At 41.9% G+C, this 17,349-nt stretch overlaps 1 protein-coding gene across 1 annotated transcript in view; it reads right to left on the reverse strand.

Moving 5' to 3' along the window:
- Positions 1–17,349, reverse strand: part of LOC104407186 (golgi-specific brefeldin A-resistance guanine nucleotide exchange factor 1-like) — a gene marked incomplete at its 3' end in the record, with an annotated part of 98,967 nt that overhangs the window by 4,674 nt on the left and 76,944 nt on the right. The window contains 17 exon segments of the mRNA XM_010016387.1: positions 381–475; positions 1,826–1,897; positions 2,454–2,577; positions 2,675–2,739; positions 3,239–3,415; positions 6,243–6,336; positions 7,199–7,435; positions 9,682–9,764; positions 10,361–10,486; positions 10,789–10,912; positions 11,369–11,571; positions 14,011–14,099; positions 14,618–14,758; positions 15,179–15,365; positions 15,717–15,911; positions 16,326–16,424; positions 17,101–17,312. Coding sequence (XP_010014689.1) covers positions 381–475; positions 1,826–1,897; positions 2,454–2,577; positions 2,675–2,739; positions 3,239–3,415; positions 6,243–6,336; positions 7,199–7,435; positions 9,682–9,764; positions 10,361–10,486; positions 10,789–10,912; positions 11,369–11,571; positions 14,011–14,099; positions 14,618–14,758; positions 15,179–15,365; positions 15,717–15,911; positions 16,326–16,424; positions 17,101–17,312 — 2,323 coding nt within the window.

The raw sequence follows: 17,349 nt of genomic DNA on the forward strand, positions 1-17,349 counted from the left end.
CAGGTGCTCGTGAAAAGCCAGTATTTCTTCATTTCAACAAAGAACTCCAGCTGCGAGATATAAGAACAGACACATAGAAACAACAAAGCCATCAAATTTCTTATTTAGTTCTTTACTTGCAAAGCAATCAGGTGGGAGAATTCTCCCTCCAGAGTTTAGTTTATATTCTCCAAATCTCAGGATATCAAGCAATAATTCATGGGCGAATAGCCCCTCTGTTTGCACATGGTAGAGTGGAATTGCTAAACCCTGAAATTACAGCCACATGCTGCTTCAGCTGGCAAATCAAGCACATAAGGAACTCATTCCCTGGACCCAGGCAGCAGCTGCAGCAAAGCAGGGACATTTACAGTGAATCTGCATGTATTTCAAGGTCATACCTATTCTCTAGCACTATCCTCAGAAGCATCTCCAAGCAGAAGGCAGCATCTTCTTCATCATATGTCTCCTCATCAGGAGTCACAGAGATTAGAGCCTAGAAAAAGCAGGAAATGGTTGTGAATCATAAGCCCCCAAAACTGGGGGACCAAGAAGTGAGGACCAACAGAATGGTTTGAGTCTGGGCTTAGCTGCACTTCACTATCTGGTAAGGTCATGCACAGTCGATCAAAAATGCATTGGACAGAGCTCAAGCTAAATATATAGAAAATTATTATTTTTTTATTATGCAAGATGAACTTAAAAAATGTTAAACTCTGATGAAGTCTCTCAGATGGAGAGGAATTGTGAAAGCCAACAGCTTCTTGCTAAGAATATGAGGCACAGAAAAGGCAGACATACCTAGGAATAACTGCAAGTACTGGAACTATTCCTCTCAAGCGTGCATATAAAGTGAGAATTTCTGACATAATAGGGGTAAGAGCAAAATGTTCCTCCAGAACTGAGGCGACACTCAAAAACTAAGTCACCATTTCTTCACGTGTGCCAGCAACACAGTGGTCTGTGTGATACAATCACCAAGTTCCACTTCAGCTGTTTTAAGTTTTGTTCTTCGGAGTTTACCCACTTATCTTTATTTTGAAAATCAATACCTATTCTTCAGAACCCTTGCAGCAACCCTTGATAAATAAACCTTTCCTTTGTTTTAGCACAAGTCTCAACAGTGTCATGAACCCTGTTGATGAAGCCAGTGAATTGCAATTACAGTAGCCTGAAGGGAAAGGCATTTGCACTTTAAGGAGCCATAAAATTAGGCAACACACACTGCCAGCCCACACAGCATCCTTGCAACAGCTGCATTGCACTATTTGCTTTTGGAAATGGTGAACAGCAGTCTGGGGTTCCATACCCTCGAGCAGTCTCACACTCCACACTACCCTGAAGTCACTACCAAACCCAGGTAACTAACTACCCTGCCCCAGGGAGATAAGCTTCTAGCCCAAAGGCTAGTGAGTCCAGCCTTATTACACTTGCCACAGCAGCCAGGTACCACACTACCTAGGGGCACACAGGTAAATATTTCTGTACAGCTCTTGCCTCTAAAATGGCCTTTTAAAATGTTCTCATTAGGACAGAGCACATCAGAAAAGACGAAAAAGCATAACCTTAAGCTCCTACACAGAGCTACACGTATTTTCAAACACTTAACATGACTTCCTCAAGGCTTTTAGAATACATTCCACAATTTAATGTCTTCCTCTCCTACTAAAGCAACTGTGGCTGCCGGCACAGACGTTACATGTAACAGCTGAACTAATGACTGGTTTCATGTCCCAGGTAGGTCCAAGACTTCCTTCGGGCACAGAGGAGCTAGGTGAGTACACAGCATATATCCATTATCATGCATAGCATACTTGTTCCATCACCAGTCCAATCTCTCTCTCACCTTCATGAGCTCCTGGAGGGATTCAAGTTGGAGGAATTTGCTTTCTGTGATCAACTTCTCAGGATCACATTGCTGCAAAAGACAGAAAAGAGGACTGTGCATCCGCAGGATGGGGAAGGCATACAAACAGAAACAGCTTGTTCCCAGGGAAGATACAGATAGTGTCTTTAACACAATTACCTGGAGGAAAACTCCTGCCAGCCAGTTCACTCCTTTAACATCAATACCTTCAACAGACCTGATCTATGCCAGACAGATTTTAACAGATAACTCCTCTACCCATCCACTACTCAAAGTCCAGGTTCAGATTTTGCTGGCTCCATATGCCTTAACACTGTCTTGGAAAAAAATAGTCATCTGAGAATTTTTAAATTTGTCTTCAAATGTAGGACTGCAGATCCCAGCCTCCTGTGGGGAATCGTTCCTGGTTTCATTTATTACTACATTTGTGCATAGCAGTGTGCAAGCTGTCAGTGGAGATATGCTTCTCTGTAGTTTTTTACAATTCCCAAATCCTCTGGAACCTGCAACTGCCTAGAAGCATGTATATTTATGTTTCTGTGGCCTGTTAGCCACACAGTACTGTCACCACGAACAAAAGCAAGTTCTTTCTCAGCCTGTATGTTACCTTTATGCATTCCACAGCTGCTCGTTTTGCCTCCTGCGTCTCTGTAGATGGCCCTCTCATACCAGATTGCTCTGTCCCGCTGAGGGTGAGCCAACTAACAAAACTCAGCACTGTAGATTCACCACTGCAAATCAGAAGACAGCAGCACCAGTGAAAACTAAGAATTCATATTCTCCAGCTTTGGTACAAAAAGGACTGCCTAGGCCATCTACATCACTCACCGGTTAGATGGTGTCTCCTCACGTTGCAGATAGATTTTGCCATTAGGATCCACAAAGTCTTCGACCTTGAAGATGGACCAGAACAGGTATATCATCAATTGTCTACTTCTTTGAAGCCTTGCCTCTCAAGCCTCTAATGTTTCACTTAGCGATGAAACACTATGCACAACCACCCATATGAAGGTAGTCAACCCCACCTCTTTACCCCCTCACCCCTTCAGTGAAGTGTCACCCTTATCTTAGCAATACCAATACTGTGCTCTAACACTTCATGCCTGTAAGCATGTCCTCCTTCTGTACAATCTTCAAAATCTGTTAAAGTAAAATGAATGCTGGAATTTCTTAAATACAACAGAAAGTAAAATGAGAAAAAAATTAAACCCTAATGAAAGAGGCTGGAGCCTTTTTTGAACACTACACCCTTTGCAGGCCTCCTAGCTCTGTACAAACTTTACCAATGCCAGGCCTTTGCAAGAGAGCTCTCCTCCTCTTTGAACTGGTGCTATGAAAAGCCATCTTCCCACTCCCCTACTTTTCAGTTACCCACAGGCTGGCTATTATTACCTCCACCATGGCCTTAGGCAGCAGCTCTGCTCGGAAAAGCTGTAACATGGCCTCCATGATGTTTTTCCAGCCCTCCCGCAGAATGTCACCATGGCGATGGGCCAAGTGAAACACAGTCTTTGCTGCAATATGGGCCTTGGGATTACTTCCAAAAACAGTGGGCAGGTTCTCAATAGACTGCAGGAAAGAAGAGGGGGTGGCAATCAGTCAGCAAGAGATGTTTTCTTTTCAACACAAATTAGGGCAGACTGTTCAGAACTGGGTATGGAAAAGACAACAATTCTGTGTACGATGCTTGGATAACTCCTCGGCTCATATTCACTTTGCACAGAACCAAGGACAAAACAGCTTACCCGATACAAGATGAATTGCTGAACCACCTAGACATAAGCTCTCCAAGAACGACAATACAGAATATTTTGGAAGCACTTGCTGAAAACTCACTAACTCTAGTTTATTCTGCCATGGGAACTCATTCCTGGATCAAATCTTTCCTCAAAAAAAGCTCCTCTGGAAACAGCGATTATTATGCTCTGCTGCTATGGAAGGAAACTATGGCCAAAAGCATTACTGACTTGCAAAGCTACTCCTACAACTACTTAACAGCAATATTCGAAGTATGAGTGAGGAACCCTGACATAGAGTCTCTGCCAATAATTGCTGGATCACAATTCCTCATAATCTGTTCAATGCACTCACAACTGTTTAAACTAAAAAAAGTGTGCTAAGTCATCAAAACAAACCAAATACATGCTGCCAAAAGAAGAAAAAACTCAGCAGTCATGTGAGCTAGTATCAGACACTGACATGCTCCATGTTTCAGCAGTTACTTAATGTTCCTTTTGACAGGAGATGGGCTTTGCCATTCTCTTGCTTCTGTGGACAAACCCCATACTTATTCCTTCATCAAGAAAGGAGAGAGAAGACAGGAGATAGGATGGATTGAAAACACGGATCTTCCAATCTCAGACTGGAAGTTCAGAAAAAATAGGTCTTGCTTCGGTCAGAGTGCTGGAAAAGCTATTATCAAAATGGGTCTTTGATACAGAGGTGAACTCCCTCAGAAGCACCTATCTGGAACTCTGGCAGAAATGTAACAATCAATTTGTTTTTTCCATTGTTGCTATGGGGAAACCACATTAATACTGACATCACTGAAGTCTCAGAGTGCAAACAGCAATATGCATGGTTTTGCACTATGGCAACAAGCCACAACCACAGAATTAAAACACACATGGGTTTTGCTACTACTTATACACTGAATCAGTATGAGTCTTAACTGTTAATCAAGAAGTCTCTTCTTACATCACTTGATCCCCCTCCATGTTCCTTTCCATTCCTCTTCTTTCAACCAAAGTCGCCATGCATATTGATTGCAGTGCTTGGAGAAGATGCCTGATCACCAGGATGATCTGACTTGGAAAGTGACAAGCAGCTAAAGTGACACTTTGATGTTCTTCCCTTGCTTTCTAACAGTTGCTCTTTGTTTTGCCTCCTCAGCCCCTGAAGACAGCCCCTCCTCCTCTCCTTCCACCAGACTGTCTCTCAAATATTTGTTCAGTTGTCCTATTCCACTACTGTCTCCAAGCCTTTCAGGAATTTAGGACAGCAGAAAGTAATTGGTGTACTTGGAATCTGGCCAAAGATAAGAACTCGCAGCTTTCTTCAAATCCAGAAGTCCTTGATTCTATGTCATCACCAAAAGACATGCCTGCTTAAATTTACGCAGACCTCGGACTGCTCCAGATTCCATTTTCACAACTAGATGGGATGCAGCTGGCAATAGCTGGTGCCTCTGAGGGCTTAGTCTACTTGCTTCTACTGTGTAAATCTGTGTCAAACAGTTATTTTGTGGTGGACATTCCTCCGCTTTTTTATCTATTGGAACTCTCGAAGTCTGGTATGCCTGGAGAGGACCAAGCATTTCATCTTTACTGCTGTGAGCAGTGGACGATGAGGGAATCTAAAGCAACAGCACTGCTTGGGATTTCTTTGTCTTTTAATAGTCAACCTGGTACTTTTTCACTCCTACCAATGCCAGAATACACAAAACACACAGTCCAAGCTATTCCATCTCCCTGCAGCCTAATTCCATTAACTGGATTAATTTGCAGGACTGTTCATTTTCTGCTATCCCTTCAAGGGCTAAAAATAAACAAACAAACAAACAAATAAATAAATCACCTGTCTTAGCCTTTTTACTCCCATGCTTTCAGTCTTGAATGATTTTATTTCCCCTTTTTCTATGTATGGCAATTCTATTCTGCACCCTGGGGGTCTTGCACTGGTTCTGAGAGCAATGCTGTGAGATTCTATGCAAGCACTGACCCTCTAAAGATGTTGCTGTTGCCTTCTCCTTAGCACAAAAGCACAGTCTGCCACACACTATCAAATAACTTGGGGAAAAACAGGCGAATGCTGTAACACACCAACAGATCTGGGCAAAAAAAGCTTACATCAACCTTGAATACCTTGAATTTATTCTCACAGTACATTCCATGGAATAGGGCTTTCTGAAAGTGGGGCTAACATCCCACCTTATTACCAGATTCCACGCACCAAACAACAAGTCAGTTATTTGTTTTTCTAATACTCTTATGCTGTGTGGATGCACAGGCTCTACACTTTGGAAGAACACCTCACAAAACAGTCCTCTTGGCACCGCATAATCCCTGTAACTAAATACTCAATGGCTGAAATGCATAAACTTGCTTGGGATCATGGATGATCACTGTCTTGATCATAGGGAACACTTGGACTGAACATTTCTACATCACAGCATTCTGCTCTGCATGAACCGCCACTTGTGAGGACAAATTTGCATATTTGTGCTATGGAAGTCCTACTTCACTTTTCATTGCCTCCTCCAGAAAACTCTGGGCAGGGACTGCTAGGTACCTACAGATATTGTGATAACCAAAATAAGCAAATTTTACTGCTTAACAAAGGAAGAGAGCACAGACAGACTAAAAGCCATGCTTCTTTCCCCTTCTTGCAAACTTACCTCACTGCTGAGGGCTGTAAACTTGCAGAGAGAAATTATGAGATTGTCAAACACATCACTAAGGCCATAGTGAGCAGAAATCATTGCACATTTTCTGGGGAAAGATGACAGAAAATAACATAGTAAGTCAACACAGACAAGCCTGTCTACAGGACAGCAAATCAGAGAGCCTCTCTGTCGACATTTTAGACCTTCCTCTCCACTTACTCGTAATCAATACTGATGTATAGAAGTTATATATAATTTATATATATACATAATGTTATCCCTCAAATAATCTCTATCCTCATACATAGATCCTGATATTTGTCACTTTCAAGAAGTGAATCTAAACACAGACCACTCAGACCTGAGCTAGAATAGCTGATCTCCTGTCTTGACATAAGAGAGAGTTGCTGAGATTGGCAGTAGTGTTGAAGGTCTAGTTTCCAAGAGGTTATGCTTACAGCAGTATATTAACAGAGCTTTAAAACTATGCTTAAGACGTCATCTGTTCTGGATTTAAGCATGAGTGAAGATTGTTCTAATACAGTCTCCAAAGATCACAAATTTTGCTATGGCCTCATACACAAGAGGTTTTGTTCATATACAGGGATTTTGCCAGCATCACTGTGCAAGTTAAAAGTGACTTTCTCCTCACTTCTAAGCAGCACAGCTATGTCAGCAGATCTTTTAAATGTAACCAGGCTGGAGTTTAAAACTACATACCTCAGGCACTTTGATATATTACAATACAGCAGTCAAGCCAAACAGTGAGCAGCAACCAAGAAAGACGAAGATGGGATGAATCAATACAAATGACAGAACAAAAACTAGAGGACCATAGGTCATAATAAAATGTTCTTCGAGTACTAAGAAAAATAACAGTTGATATTCACTGTGATGTCTCTAGCAGGTAAACAGGAGACAATGGCCACACTTTAACTCCTCTGCACCTTTATGATTGCAAGAGTTACCTGAAACCAGAGATAGCCTTCTGGATGATTGTTTCTTCTAAACTCTTGTCAAAAACATAAGAAAGTGCTGCAATGGTTGGCCCCCACGTCATGGTGAAGAGATCATGGTCATAGCTTCCAGGAGGCACATGGAGAAATATTCCCTCATCAGTGGCACCACGATGTAGCAGGACATTCCAAATATAGTTTTCCTTTACCAGGCCCGTCTGTTCTTCTGGCATCACTATCTCATCGTTTCTACAAGGGAGGAAGGCAGAAAGGTTGAATTTTTCATTCTGCGCCAAACATAACATTTACACAGTGCCTTTCATTACATCGTCCCAAAGCTAGGCAATACCTACTCTGGAGTGATTTTGCCAGCTCCTGAAACATTCTATTTTTCTAGGCCTGCCTGCTTCCCCTGCCCCTCTCTGCTATCTTGGATATAAAGTCTGGTGGCTTTCAGCAGCACCCAGCAGCAACCATGTAAGGACAGTATTGAAGAAACAGCTACCTTACACTGCAAGTGCAAAGTGCAACACATACTGTAGTTAAATGATGGGAAATTTTGGACAGCACACTGGCAGAGCTTACAGCCTCCCCCACTGGCACAGCTTCACCCCCCATCCCAACTCTCATCCCATTAGAGTGCTCTGCATATCTCATTACTCCCAGATAAAAAAAATCATTAGACCACTGCAGTCAACATTAGGCATGTTGCAGTATAAGAATAATGCAAAGATTCCTATTATGTCAAAATCAAGTGGAAGAAAGCCAAGTCGTACAAAATTAAAGATAAAACAAGAAATGTATGATGGGTGATTCATAACCAGGGTACCACAGCTCCTTACTCTAACTGGACTAAAGCTATACAATAATAAAACAAGTGTGATTAATGCCAAATAGTACTTTCAATCCCAGGTTAATATATATCAAGCCTAAATACATAATCCCTAGACTTGGGTAACATTGTACAAAAGAGAACCCTCTGCAAATGACCACATAATCAAACAGAAGTCTCGGATGTATTAAGAATAGTAGGTTGCAGCCAATCTGAAAAGTAGAGGTCTTTCTGCAACAATTAAAAAAAAAAGTAATTTTCATGTGCTAACAACAACCATAAACCCCTCTTGATTTATGCATAAGAAATAAGCTCTTCTCAGTTTCAGGGGCCTGCATATTTTGACAAGAGCAATCCTTACTGAGATTATATAGGAAAATATGTTTGCAGTCAATAGCAGATTTTTTTTTCTAAGAACCCATATTTGATTAATATCAACAGAAGCAAGCGAGTGGTTTAGTTAGAAAGTCCCAGGAAATTAAATTGTGTTCAAAAGAGAAATGCTGAGATCCTGAAGAGATCATACACTACTTTGCACAGATTACAGCCTGATTCCCAGCCCCCCCCATACCAAATGATAAAGAGAAAACAAAAGCTCCTCAATGTCAATGATGACACTGAGGCAACACTGAGATGGAGCAGTACTGAAATGATATACCAACTGGTTTAGCCATAGAACATACTGAAAAAGCTGAAGTATCTGGTGAAGGGAGGATAAAGTGGAATCGACTGGAATAGAGGCACTAGATAATGAAAAGATAGGAGAATATTCTCGGGTACTACTCAAAACATTAATAACACCCTCCAGGGAGAGAGGCCAATCAAAACTAGAGCTCTACTTGAAAGCTAGAGCTACCTCTTGAAGAATTTCTAGACATTCAGCACAGACAGCACCCCCACTTTCCCGGAGAAGGCTCAAAAGGGAGGGTCAGCCTCATCACACTTTCCTGCTTCGAGCCCTAGCCACTGCCTGCCACTGCAGGTTGAAAAAAGCTGAGAGTCAGAGTCACATCCTGTCTCCTCAGAGATGTTATCCTGTCAGCTTCAAATTGGCTGGGCTTGGATTTACTGATAAGCCAGATTTCTGAATTATTATTAAACTCCCCACCCAGAGCTAGTTTGTGCACAAAAGGGCCTCAGCCACCAGGAATTCTCCTCAAATACTTGTCAGTGTGCCAAAAGCTTCAAGGGATGGCAGAAAAGATAGGTGGAAAGAGCAGTCTCCTACGAAAAGCTCAAAAGCAGAACATGTGAAACTGAGACGTTATGTTAGGGCACCAGTGCTCTCCTGGGCGTGAGACACTCTCTCTAGCACTACATAAAAAGTTCTAAAGAAGTCTAAAGGCTTGGTCTGGAGAACAGACCCTTCTTAGATACAGCATTTCACATGTGCTGGTCTTGCTCAGCCATTCTTTTGCATGTTGACAGAAGTAAGGTTTTTAACTTTAGCTTAAGCTCTGTGGATTAAAATACCATGGCAAGAATCCAAAGATACAAATCCAGTGCAATCACTGTGACAGACTTGTTAACACAGCCCCACATGGAGCTGGAAGTTGGTCTGAGGCAAACAGTCACATGACCAGCGAGTCTCCTTCCATACTCTCCAGACCAAACAACTCCAGTTTGCTTTTTGCATACAAGGAGACCACAGGTTGATTCTTACTTGATGGCATGGTACATGTCTTCCAAAATGTCCTGTTCAAAGTCTTTGCCTCCATTTACACCTTTCAGGTTCTTCCGAAACTCCTGAAAAAAGTTACACCAATGTTAATTCCTAGTATCTCCTGCTTTAACTGGCTGGCTAAGATCAGTACTCCACTTGTTTTTCATGGGACCAGTTTCCTATGTTCTTCGACATGCAGTCTCCAAGTTCAAAGGCTAAATGTTATTCTTAGTGGCAGTAGTGTAAAGCAACCCTTGTCTCTGTTCACAAGGAAAGAACAGAGACACAATGTAGCACATTCTTAGCTGAGACTAGACATCAGAATGACAGGTCTATATGACTGCACTGACACTCACAGGACCTGAACCCTCTAGGAGCCCACAGCAGTGCAACAATCTTCTCATTCTTGCTATGTTTTAAGGTACAGTTTGCTCACACACACACAAGCCTCTTTCTTGACAAATTTGTCAAGTTGTCTGCTAAGCTTGTATTTCCTCAGACTACCCCTTGCCCACAGTTCCCCTCTCAAACTGCACTCAACTTCGGTGCTGCATACCAGCTTATTGTGTATGAGTGATAAATGCCAGGGAAAATAAGGAGAATGCCATTGAGATAAAAACAGGTACTACCTTGCTATCAAAACCAGAGAAGATAGGTGCCTAACACTGGTAACACCCACCTCCAGAGTCATTGGGACATTCTGCTTGCGGACATTATGGTTGTGCTGGTCGGTGTTCAGCATAATAACTGCATAGGCCAGGGCAAAGCAGGCATCACTATTAGCAAATGGGGACCCATTTGATTTCTGAAAGGCAAATGCATGCATAAATTAGTCCTACAGAAACAGTGGTATCAGTGTCCCAAGACGGCCATTTTCCTACCCACAGTACTGAATCATCTCTGGGACAAACAAAAACCTTAGGCTCTGGCTCCAGCTCCCAAAAAGCTGGAAGTTTATGTGCCACTGCCATCTCCTACAAAACAACAGCTGCTGCCTGCAAGGCACAGTAAGCTTATATAGGCAGTTTAATCTGACATGTCCATTACGGCAAGCAAGATGCACAAGAAAGAATGCAGTTTTGAGCTTTCTGCCCACCAAGTACACACCCTCCAATGTTCTGTGAAGGCTTCTAACAGTCTCTGGATTACAGGTGCCTCTCCTGGTAATCTGAAGGCCTCTAGATAAAGTCGTAAAGCTTCATCCAGCCTTAAACCTTGGAAGCTGAAAGTCCTGCAAGAAGAATGCAATGCAGTGCAATGAAATGAAATGCAATAAATTTGCTGACTACAACACTGTTAGTTTCAGCACCAGAATACCAGATTTCACAGAGAACAGGCAGTAAAGAGGGGAGGGTAAGGAGAGAAGAAGTATCATAGAATCATAGAACAGAATGTACCATGAACAGGCAAAAAACAATAAAAGAGAATCAACAATCCTACAGGTGATTACATATGTAATCATATCTCCAGTCTTCGCAGAGACTGGCCCTACTGAAAGAAGCTCGAGTATGATGCTATATATATCTAAGGTATTACCATATGCAAGAGATGCATAGGATTAAGGCATGATGGTACACAGACAACTAAGCAATACAAATCCTATGTCTCCACTATGTTCTAGTGCTTTTATCACTGAACTCTTGACTTTCACCCCTTTCTGATTAAAGGGATACAGAAAATTACTCACCCAACAAAGCTTTCCAGCAAGTCTATGTTCTTACGGTCACTCACAAATTCCCCAATCATCTTTTTGTCCAGACGAGGATTTTCCCGTAGCCACCTGGCCACCTCATTGTTGTCGATGGGGGTGGCAAGAAGGTTCTTCTCCTGCAGAAACTGTATCCCTTTCTTTGGCTTTTGGTTGAACTGCTCTGTTCCGGTTATCAGGAGCTGAAGGAGACATTATGGTAATTACAAACTCAGAGTGCATTTCTTAATTTAGATTGTTCTTGGCATTTGAGCCAAGAGCTAAAGAAAATAGATCAACCTTAGCATGATCAAGTTTATTGTACTGCATAATCTGACAAGAATGCTAACCAAGGCCAGAAAACCTGCATTCATCACAAGGATTCACTATCAAATAATACTGGACAGAGCAAGCATGCACTGCTGTCTTTGAAAAGCTTTGATGTTTCACTGAGCAATTAGCTCTGCTACCCCAAACACCTCACCTGCTCTACTGTGTAAACAGAGCAAAGTCTCTGATGAACCCCAGACACACGGCAAGATCAACTCTACCAGTTATAACTGCATTACTGCTCCATGCCCTCTTCTGCACCCTTTGGCTCCAAGCTCTCATACTCTATCTCATTGCCAGGAGACATGAAGCAAGAATCCTTGGCACTTATTCAGCAGGTGCAAGGAAGAAGTGCTGCAAAAGCTTAAACTAAGAACCAGAAAACATTCTGCTAGTGAGACATGGTCCAGGAACATCTGGTATTCCAGCATGATAAGGCTACCTATACGCTGGGAAGAACAAATGGATTTTTGGTTTTGAAGGGGAGTCAACTACTCTGCCCTGCTTAATACTTATTTTAGGAAACTAGACTGTACCACAGCCACAGTGTAATAAACCACCTGACTAAGAAAGGGTTAACTGAATGTTCCTGATGGCATTCAGAAAAATCAAAAGCACAAACAACTATATGAACTTTACTAAGGCACCAGAATAAATGTCAGTTCCCTGTTAGCTCCTATCACGATCAAACTGCTAGCGATGACCTAGTGAACTAAATTCGTGACCATCATGATTACTAGCTCCCCTGGGTTTCTCAATACCTCAGAGCCCACGAGCCCTCTGTTCTCTGCTTCCCCTGCCTGCAGGAACATCCTCCAATTGCAGCAAGACACTGAAATAGCATGGAGTGCACAAGGACCCAGTGAGGGCATAACAAAATAATAACCATATGCTGCCTGGTATAACAGGCCTGAAGGAACTGTATGTTGCTAGCAGCTGTTCAGCCGTAAATTCTGTAACCCAAGTATTCTATGGACTGGTTATACTTCTCAAGACCACCTGAAAGGAGACCAGACTGCTGGCAGTTTGCACTGCATTTATAATCATGTCAGACCTATGCTTCTGATCTTCTGGTCCTTGCCTTTGGAAATATCAAAGAAAAATCTTCAGTTGATGAATAATTTATTTTCTGTTTTTATTTAGCTTTTTTCCTCTTTCCAGCTGTGGTAATGTTTATTACTTCAGAGGTTAAAGGAAGCAGGAAGTGCTAGTGCCTTATCAGCATCAATATTACTTAAACTGAATGTTTTGTGTGCCATGTTTACATGCTCAGGATTAAACCATTAACAGATTTAGGGTCAGGAAAGGTTTCTGCCTGGGTAAACTAAAAGATTTATGAATATCTTTCTGTGTTCTGCTGTAGTGTAAAGCACTGCCTCTTTTCTACGACCACCTGGAACTTCTTTTAAGGAACTCCCAGCCAATGACAATGCTCTTGATTTCTTTTAACCCTGTTTTCCAGCACAATAAAGCTGAAGTATTATGAGAGGTTTTCAGTTAGAACAGTGGAAGCATTATGCAAGCTCCCTTCTCAACAATAGACTTTCATACAAGGTTCATCAGTAAAGCTGCCACAAAAGCTAGATTTAATGCAGTGTTACAAATGAAACACTTACTAAATCAATATTAATTTCTTAGAACACAGGTAATGCCAAAACTCAGTGGTTCCTTTGAAGACAAGAACAAGCAGGCCAGTACACAAGACAGTAAATAAATACAAAGCTATCAGCATGGAGTACCTTTGCCAACACTAGACCTAGACTGGAACCACTCAGGAATTTTGCATTCCTGAGTTTAGACTACGACTTGGATTAATGAGGTTCAAAGAAATGGACATCTAGACAAAGAATGGCTTTGTCACAATCAAGACAATCTTTTCAGTCATCCATAATAAACAAATCAGAATAGCAGGCTGGACTGTTAATTTCTACTATGGGCCTCTTGGTATGCTCTCCATTTACAGCTTTGATAAGAGTAGGGAACCTGCCATTTTTAATGAAAGTACCCATTTATGTCCATTTATGTAATGCAAACTAAATCCATCCACCCAGAAACTAGATGGACCAAGCTTACAAATTGCACCACAAAATTGCCCCAATGCCTCTTGTGACTTTTAGCACGACTAACCCAGAACAGATAATGATCACTGCTGTCTCTGCAGTGTAGCAGGATTTTCAGTGACTACTTAATTCTTAACAGCAGAGACTAGAACTCAAAAATTCTGAGATACAACCAGTCATGCAAAGCTCACATGGGATGGGAAACAAGAAGAACGCTCAAAAGATTCATTTGTATTATATCCCAAATCATACCTTCTTTTTGTTCTTAATCTGCATAAGTTCCTGAGGGTTTGGAAGGATACAAGAAAATCGAGTAGGCTTCCTGAAGATACTCTTCTCAGCTAGAAAGATAAAGCATCATTACAGACAAATCTATCTTCAGAGTAGCACTCAGCTCACAATAGCATCCCATCATAACTTTCAGTCATGGAGTCTTGCTGCAATGTGCTGCTATTCAATTACTACATTCCTCCCACCTGCATTTTCTTCAGCATAATTGCAGAGCAGCTTCTTGTCCTGGACATTTTCACACACCCACAAGATTTAATTTTCTGGCTATTCTGACTGCCTACATTATTGATGCCCTGGAGACCTCCTGACTGTAAAAAAATACTAAGCACTGGTTTTATGAATTTCACAGACTTTTGCCCCAAAGTGACACACCAGACCAACCCCCCCTCCCAGAAGAAACACAACAGTTAGCAGGCATATTTAACACTCACATAATAAACAAATATTCACCACATAACCCTTTCTGATTTTGAGCACACACTAGGTACAATGGTCTGTCATACAGCAGGACCAGTTAGCAAATGTCATATACACACTCAGAATGTCAGGGTACCACAGAGACTATTACCTGCCTCACTTCCTCCTTCCAATTCCATGCAGCCCTCCTTCATCTGGTCAGCCATAAGACACCTACTGGTGGGAGGACATGCTCCAGCTGGCTCTGAGACTGCACTGGAAGATTTACCCTCACTGAGTACTCTCTCATTATCTGTAGAAGTTAAAAAACCAAACAAACCAACAAATCAACCCACACATAAGCAAACTTTAACTGATTAACTGATCACTCTAAACTGAATATGTGCTTATTCAAAGGAGTTCCCCCCAGTAACTGCAATTCCTCAGTATCCTCAGTATTCTGTCTACATGAATTCCATGGCATGCCCTTTTTATGTTGTGACTGTCAATCTTGCCATGGCCTTTATACAAAATTCCACAAGGGGCACATTTTAGTATCTGTAAATTATACAAATAGGAAGGATATAAACATCAGCGTGTAGTTACAAAACATGCAACATAAAGATTGAAAAGATATATTTAAGGAGCTTACTATGTCAGCTACCAAAATGAGATCTGCAAGTTTAGCACAAGGCTAAGCTTAATATCAAAATATCAAGGAAAGGGGTCTTACTATTGCTTGTTTCTTTGGTGCTGTTCATAGTTTCTGGGCTGGATTTGACAACTTCCTTCTCTTGCTGATGTATGTTACTCAGCACTTTGGCCTGGCAATGTGCCTCAGTGCTATCTATAACTGTCAGCAATGCTTCCAGAGACAACAGGTGGACAGTATACAGCTGTCCAGAAACTGGGAAGGCATTCTGGGAAATAAAATATAAGTATTAGTCAACTTTTGTGCCTCTGTCACCTTAACGGGGGAAGGAAGTTTCCCACGCTGCTTGGGGAAGCCTAAAGCATACAACAGAACAACGTAAATTTTCACTTAAAGTTTTCTAGTATATACTTACTGGTTCCTCTGCTCTGACATTATCAAAGCACCATGCCTAATCTTCTCTCTTCTGCTTCTAAATGTTAAATGGTTGTCTTCATCTCTACAGACTACCCACCCCGAACCTTCTGACCACTCCCCTTCTTAAGTTCTGCATCTTACTGGCTTCCCCTTCAGTACCCCACAGCTCCCTTCCTTTAGCCTGGCAGCTTCAGCTCAGCACCTTGGAGAGCAGCTTGGTGAGCTCCTCAAAGAGGTTGGCGCAGTAATAGTCACAGTCATAGTTAATGTAGAGCTCGGTCACGAAACTGGGGATTCTCCACAGCTGAACAATGGCTTCCAAAGCCATCTCCTTCATTTCATAGGGCATCTTTGGGTTTTCCACAGTGATTATTTCCATCAGCTTCTTGACATACATCTGGCAGAAACACAGGGCAGCTCAGTTTAAGGAAAGAAGAAAAGAAAGCAGGAGAGTGAACAGCTTTGAGGACTACAGAAATAGACTTAAGCTTCATCTTCCCACGACACTCCATCTTTAATGATGTTTCATTCTGGAGGAGGTTGTAAAAAGTTTTCATACAGTTCTACCATTCAGTGCACCTGGATTTACTGTTCTAAGAAGTGGTACAAAGGCAGGTAGTGCAGCACACCAGTCTCAAAGACATTTCATTATCCAACAAGAATCAGCCTACACAGCATACCCATAACCCACTGAATAATTTATACAAAGGTAAATTGACATTTAGACTGTATCCTTCTGTCTAGCTATATGCGTTTAACTGAAGCCAAATAAACCATTGCTAGGCATCCTGTAATAGTCAAAAAACCTCACCTCCAGCTGGAATTTCAGATGCTCTCTCATGCTCTCAAAGAGAAGAAAGCACACCCTGAGGGAGGCTGCATACAGATTGAGCCGTTCAACACTCAGTAGCTGAACAAGAAACAAAAATACCTTTAAGAATTACAAAGGCTAATCATTATGTGCTATAAGCAGCAGTACTCTGGCACTGCAGGCATCACCTGCAACAGCCTTCAGATCCACACTGACTCCCACACAATGGTATTTCAAAAAACAATCCTTTTTCAACCTCCTGGTCTCACTTTTTGGTAATGAGGATGAGTATACTTAATTCCCTTCTGCTTGTGGTAACACCTTTCCTAGTATAACTATTTTTTTGCCAAAACCACAGATTGTCTTAGTGGAGAAGGAACATGGGAGAAGACCTGCCTCTGAGATGGCCCTTGTGCAATTAATAGCTTGGTACTCCAAAGGTTCTGCCTATGACTAAGATGGTAACTTGCACCTGTAACTACCTCAAAACCAGTTATAACAAAACACAATGTTATCCCATAGTAACAGTTAATTCAAATCACCTTCATTCTTCTTGGCCCTGGTCTGAAGAATAAAAACACACACCTCTCTGGCTTTGCAACAGCATTGCTTGTTTCACTAGCACAATTCAGAACTCTCACTGAAATGCAGCAGAGAGCTTATTTGAAGACTGAGACCTGCCAAATGTCAGAATACTAAATTCGACTACACTTGGATGGAAATTAGTTCCTGAGTCTCCAGTGCCACATGACATGGTAGTATAAGCCAGACTCACTTGAAATAGGTGCCGGCACAATTCCTCCTTCACAAGTCCCAAGAGAGACTGGCAATTTGCAATGGGTGCTGACTCCAGGGCAACAGTTAGCAGCTGCAGCCCCATGTGGATCATCACCTCAGAGTTGTGGCGGTCATGAGGGTTGGTGAGTGAGATAAGAAAGCGGAACAGTTCTCTAATACATGGTAGCCCATAAGGGACAAGTGCCGCTCCTAAAGGAAGAAGAGAGATTAGCACTCTAAACTTTGC

This window comes from Nestor notabilis, unplaced genomic scaffold, assembly GCF_000696875.1.
Source record: "Nestor notabilis isolate BGI_N333 unplaced genomic scaffold, ASM69687v1 scaffold11626, whole genome shotgun sequence".
NCBI lineage: Eukaryota > Metazoa > Chordata > Aves > Psittaciformes > Psittacidae > Nestor > Nestor notabilis.